The sequence below is a fragment of the Nycticebus coucang genome, chromosome X, assembly GCF_027406575.1.
Source record: "Nycticebus coucang isolate mNycCou1 chromosome X, mNycCou1.pri, whole genome shotgun sequence".
NCBI lineage: Eukaryota > Metazoa > Chordata > Mammalia > Primates > Lorisidae > Nycticebus > Nycticebus coucang.
The window spans coordinates 23,031,936-23,038,166 of NC_069804.1; the positions used below are offsets into that span (position 1 = coordinate 23,031,936).

The window sequence follows — 6,231 nt, forward strand, 5'->3', positions numbered from 1 at the left end:
GCCTGTAGTCCCAGCTACTTGGGAGGCTGAGGCAAGAGAAACACCTAAGCCCAGGAGTTGGAGGTTGCTGTGGGCTGTGACCCCACGGCACTCTACCAAGGGTGACAAAGTGAGACCCTATCTCAAAAAAAAAAAAACCTGTGTAAGATTGGCCTGTGTGTGTGTTTTAATAGAGTGCTTTGGTGTAAAGGTGTAGCAAATCAGTGCTTGATGTGAAATTTCTTGTGCACACAGTTTTAGCCGTAAAAATATTTATGTAATGGTGAGCATGGAGGAATTTGGTTTCTATGTAGGTAGGATTCTGGGGGGGGGAGGGCAGTTGAGACAGGGTTTCACTCTGTCGCCCAGGCTGCTGGAATACAGTGGCATCATCATAGCTCATTACATCCTTGAACTTCTGGACTCAAGCTAATGCCAGACAAAGGAGTCTGTCCACCTGTCACCCAAGCTAATCAATAGAGAAGTGGAAGAGAGATCAACAGTTCTGCTTTTATTTGCAGAAAAGCCAGGCATTCTGGAGAACAGCAAGGATATCTGCTCAAAGATCTCTTCTGTGCTCCTATCTCTCTGTTACTTTTATACTCTCACAATAAAAGCAAGCATTAGTACAGTTATTAGTCATTATAGTATACGTCAAACAGATTCCCTTTTTTTTGGCTGGGGCCGAGTTTGAACCCGCCACCTCTGGTATACGGGGCCAGCGCCCTACTCCTTTGTGCCACAGGCACCACCCCAGATTCCCCTTCATAGGTTACAAGGTTACACAATAATCCCCTCCCCCTTTCTTTTTGAGACAGAGTCTCACTCTGTGGCCCTGGGTAGAGTGCCATGGTGTCATGATAGCTCACAGAAACCTCAAACTCTTGGGTTCAAGAAATCCTCTTGCCTCAGTTTTTCTATTTTTAGTAGACATGGGGTCTTGCTCTTGCTTAGGCTGATCTCAAACTCCTGAGCTCAGACAATTCACCTGCCTTGGCCTCCCAGAGTGCTAGGATTATAGGCATGAGTCACACCTGGCCTCCCCTATCTTAAAGTGGTTGTGCACATAATTTTTTTTTTTTTTTAGAGACAGAGTCTCACTTTGTCGCCCTCAATAGAGTGCCGTGGTGTCACGGCTCACAGCAACCTCCAGCTTTTGGGCTTAGGCCATTCTCTTGCCTCAGCCTCCTGAGTAACTGGGACTACAGCCGCAATAATGCCCGGCTATTTTTTTCTTACAGTTTGGCTGGGGCTGGGCTCGAACCCGCCACCCCTGTTATATGGGGTCGGCGCCCTACTCACTGAGACACAGGCACTGCCCAAAGAGGTTATATCTTCAAAGTATTCTTACTGTAGGGTAAATTTATGGTCAGTGCATTATGAAGTGTATCACCAAGTACAGTACTAAGTGCGTTACTGAGGGCATTACCAAGTGCACTTTGTACACTAGGTCCTTGACTGGTACTATGGATCCAGTTTTCTTTTTTTTTTTTTTTTTCTTTTTTGAGACAGAGTCTCAAGCTGTTGCCCTGGCTAGAGTGCCATTATGTCACAGCTCACAGCAACCTCAAACTCTTAAGTGATTCTCTTGCCTAAGCCTCCCAAGTAGCTGGGACTACAGGTGCCCACCCCAACACCCGGCTATTTTTTGGTTGTAGTTGTCATTGTCGTTTGGCAGGCCCAGGCTGGATTCAAACCCTCCAGCTCCAGCATATGCAGCTGGAACCCTAGCCTCTGAGCTACAGGCGCCAAGCCAGGATCCAGTTTTCTAACTATATCTATAACAGAAGGCCATGTACTGGATCGGCACCTGTAGCTCTGTGGTTAGGGCGCCAGCCACAAACACTGAGGCAGGACAGTTCAAACCCAGCGGGCCTGCTAAATAACGATAACAACTACAACCAAAAAATAACCTAGCATTGTTGGGGGGTGCCTATAGTCCCAGCTACTTGGGAGACTGAGGCAAGAGAATAGCTTAAGCCCAAGAGTTGGAGGTTGTTGTGAACTGTGACGCCACAGCCCTCTATTGAGGGTGACATAAAAAAAAACAAAAACGGAAGGCCTTGTACATGAATAAACTACTTCAGATGGTGGCACACAGGCTCATCTGGCATCGCTAGGGCCTGTCCAGCGGTGCCCTATACATAATGGTTATTAGGATACAGTGCCACCATCAAAGTAATCCTCCTGCCTCAGCCTCCCAGCTATCTGGGCCTCCAAGCACTACCATGCCCAGCTAATTTTTCTTCTTTCTTGCTATAGTATATGTTAACCAGGCTGTCTCGAATTCCTGGCCTCAAGTAATTGTCTCACTTTAGCCTCCCAAAGTTCTGAGATTACAGGTGTGAGATTATGTGCCCAGGTTCTATATGGTTTTATTTCACCTGTTTAATAATTAAAGAAAGCTCTGAGAGAGAAGTGGATCTCTAACTCTTCTTGATCTCTGAGAATTCATTCTATTAAAGGAAATATGGTTTAATGAGAAGAGGCCAAAAAAAAGAAAACAACAACATAAAGAAGTGAAAATCATAGGTGGAAAATTAATATCGATTTTGAAGAGTATAATCTCAAAATGAAATGAAATCTCAAAATGCTGTGACTTTGTTATGTTGTAAACTCCCTGTTATCTGGAACTCAAGCAAGGAACACTCTCAAGCAACCAGCAAGTGACTTCCATTCCACCTCCCAAAAAATCAGAGTTTAAACTTAGTGAGCTATGGAGTCAGTAAGCCCAGGCTTTGTGTGTCACTCCCACGGCTCCCATATGCTGTCTGTAACAGTTTCAAGTGTTAATTCGTGTTACCTGAAGTGTTTTTTTTTTTTTTTAACTTTAAAATTATTTAATTCGAAATAGGGTTTCTTCAGAAGAAAAGATTCACATGAAATTTACCTTACCTTATAGTTTACACTTTAGGAGTACATTTTATGACAATCAGTAACCAGGCTTCTTTTGCGTTTAAATTGAAATGAATATGAATATAAATGAATAACTTTCTATTATGTAGTAGCAAAGAGAGTCAATAAGCCTTTCAAGAAAGAGACTATTTCATTTCCTCCCAGCTTGGATTCACCATAAACTCGATCCACAAATGATATTGGAACCTCACCAATAGTATAATTCAACTGTCTTGCCCGAACAATCATCTCCATCTGGAAGACGTAGCCTTTAGAAACACATTTTTCTATTAATTTCTGTAGAACTTCTTTGCGGTATAATCTGAAACTTCCTGTTAAATCAGATGCTCCTGGTCTCAGCAAAATCTGTGTTATAAAATTGGCCCCACGGCTGATTATTTTTCTTTTCAAATCCCAGCCATATACACCTCCACTTCCTTTGTAGCGAGTTCCAGAGACAATATCAAAGTTACCCTCCTTTTGCTTCCTAATGAATTCGGGAATAAATTTTGGATGGTGTGAGAGATCAGCGTCCATAATAATTATGTAGTTTCCTGTGGCATGTTTCATTCCATGAATATATGCAGTCCCTAGCCCCAACTTTTTCTCTCGTGGTCTTAGTAGAATTCTGTCTGCCCCATAAATCTTCTCCAACTGTTCAGCAACGTCCCTTGTTCCATCTGGGCTTCCATCATCTATGATTATAACTTCATAGTTGATGCCACTCTCAGAGAAGCTTTTCACCAGCAGCCACACGATGAGTGGTAGGTTCTCGCGCTCATTGTAGGTGGGCAAAAGCACCGAATACTTGTCCTGGCGTGGATTGCGCATCTCCAGCTCCCGCCGAGACCGCGGAGAAGAACGACTGGCTTCCGAGGAGGCCATGGCGGAACTGCCGTGTTTTTTTCTTTTTATTGACTCAGAGTCTCACCTTGTCATCCTCTGTAGAGTGTCATCGCGTCATATTTCACAGCAAGTTCAAACCCTTGGGCTCAAGCAATTCTCTTACCTCAGCCTCCCTTGTAGCTGGGACTACAGGTGTCCACCACAACATCAGGATATTTTTTTTTTTTTTTGCAGTTTTTGGCCGGGGCTGGGTTTGAACCTGCCACCTCCAGCATATGGGGTCGGTGCCCTACTTCTTTGAGCCATAGGCGCTGCCCCCGGCTATTTTTTGTTTGTTTGTTTAGCAGGACCAGGCTGGGTTCGAACCCACCAGCCCCAGAGCACGTGGCCAGTGCCCTAACCACTGAGCTATGGGCACTTAGCCTGTGTGACCTGAAGTTAAAAAAATATGGTAGTGATGCTGAAAAGTATATTGACTGCCATTTAACTAAAATTGCACAATACGTTCACAAAATTGTTTTATAATACAGCAAAAATGGGTTACAGTAAGTGAAGTTTGTCTTCGTCTTAATTTGCTTTTAATTAGTGTATTTCAATATTACTATCAAATCAATACAGAGTTTATAGTATAGAATGGGATATAGAATTAGTTAAGCCTTTTTTTTTTTTTTTTTGAGACAGAGCCTCAAGCTGTTGCCCTGGGTACAGTGCCATGGCATTACAGCTCACAGCAACCTCTAACTCCTGAGCTTAAGCGATTCTCTTCCCTCAGCCTCCCAAGAAACTGGGACTACAGGCGCCTGCCACAACACCCAGCTATTTTTTGGTTGTAGTTGTCATTGTTGTTTGGCAGGCTCGGGCTGGATTTGAACCTACCAGCTCTGGTGTATGTGGCTGGCACCTCAGCCGCTTGAGCTACAGGCACCAAGCCAGTTAAGCCTATTTTTAATAACTCTCACATTTATCCGGAATCAACCAATGTCCATGGGTGCCAGATAATGGGGAGATTACTGTAACTTCATTTTGTAATTTCAATTTTTTGTTTTTTTTTGAGACATAGTCTCACTCAGTTGCCCTTGGTAGAGTGCCATGGCATCGCATAGCTCATACCAACCTCAAACTCTTTGGGCTTAAGCGATCCTCTTGCCTCAGCCTCCCAGGTAGCTGGGACTATAGGTGCCCACCACAATGCCAGGCTATTTCTAGAGACGGAGTCTTGCTCTTGGTCAGACTGGTCTCGAACTCCTGAGCTCAAGCAATCCACCCACCTTGGCCTTCCAGAGTGCTGGTATTATAGGTGTGAACCACTGCCCAGCCTGTAATTTCAATTTGACATAAATTCTGTTCCATCCTTTTTTTCTCATTGCCCATGACATCAATGTTTCCTTTAATCTGCAAACAGATGAACATGTACATACCTCTGGGTTAAAAAAAAAAAAAGGAGGAAAATAGTAAGGAGGTTCCTAGAAAAATTTAAAATAGAACCACCATATGATCCAGCAATCCCACTTCCTGGGTATACAGGCCAAAATGCATGAAAGCAGGGTCTCAAATAAATGTTTGCACACCCATGTTCACAACAGCATTACTCAGGATAGATGAGAGGTGGAACCAACCCCAACATACATTGACGGATGTGTGGATAAACAAAATATGGTATTGTCCACACAATGGAATATTATTCTGCCATAAATCCTGTCACATGCTACAGCATGATGAACCTTGAAGACATGTAAGTGAAATAGGTCAGTCTGATTCCACCTGAATTAGGCTTCTAGAGTAGTCTAATTCATAGAGACAGAAAGTTGAATGGTAGAGGCCAGGAGGAGGTGGGGGAGGAAATGGACAGTTGTTCAATGGTTACAGAGGTTCAGTTTTGCAAGATGAAAAAGCTCTGGAGATCTTTCTCACAACAGTGTGCATATACCAGTACTCAACGCTGCTGAGTTCAAAATGGTTAAGATGGTAAATTTCATGTTATATGTTTTTTACCCCAGTTTAAAAAAAAAAAAAAAAACTTGGTTTCAAATATCAGAAACAGAATCTAGGTAACTTAAGGCAAGAAAAGTTTGGAAGCCTATGTGACCGCTCACAAATCTCAGGAAAGACTGAAGATCTAGTCTTTAGCCTGAACTTCAGCTGAAGTTCTTCAGCCTTAATTCTACCCGCAATGGAATCTATACGTCACAGAACAAATCCTTTAATTGGAGTCAGTCAAAGGCTGCACTCAGGGTGGCACCTGTGGCTCAGTGAGTAAGGCGCTGGTCCCATATACCAAGGGCGGTGGGTTCGAGCCCGGCCCCGGCCAAACTGCAGCAACAACAACAACCACCAACAGAAAAATAGCTGGGCGTTGTGGCGGGTGCCTGTAGTCCCAGCTACTCAGGAGGCTGAAGGCAAGAGAATCACCTAAGCCCAGGAGCTGGAGGTTGCTGTGAGCTGTGACACCACAGCACTGTACAGAGGGTGACAAAGTGAGACTCTGTCTCTTAAAAATAAAAAGGCTGCACT

General features: G+C 43.8%; 1 protein-coding gene across 1 annotated transcript; it reads right to left on the reverse strand.

Moving 5' to 3' along the window:
- Positions 1-2,805: 2,805 nt before the first annotated feature.
- LOC128578081 (dolichol-phosphate mannosyltransferase subunit 1) lies at positions 2,806-3,768 on the reverse strand. The gene has a single exon (XM_053580511.1). It carries the CDS (start codon positions 3,757-3,759, stop codon positions 2,977-2,979), a length of 783 nt encoding a protein of 260 aa, XP_053436486.1. The 5' UTR covers positions 3,760-3,768; the 3' UTR covers positions 2,806-2,976.
- Between the last annotated feature and the right edge of the window lie 2,463 nt (positions 3,769-6,231).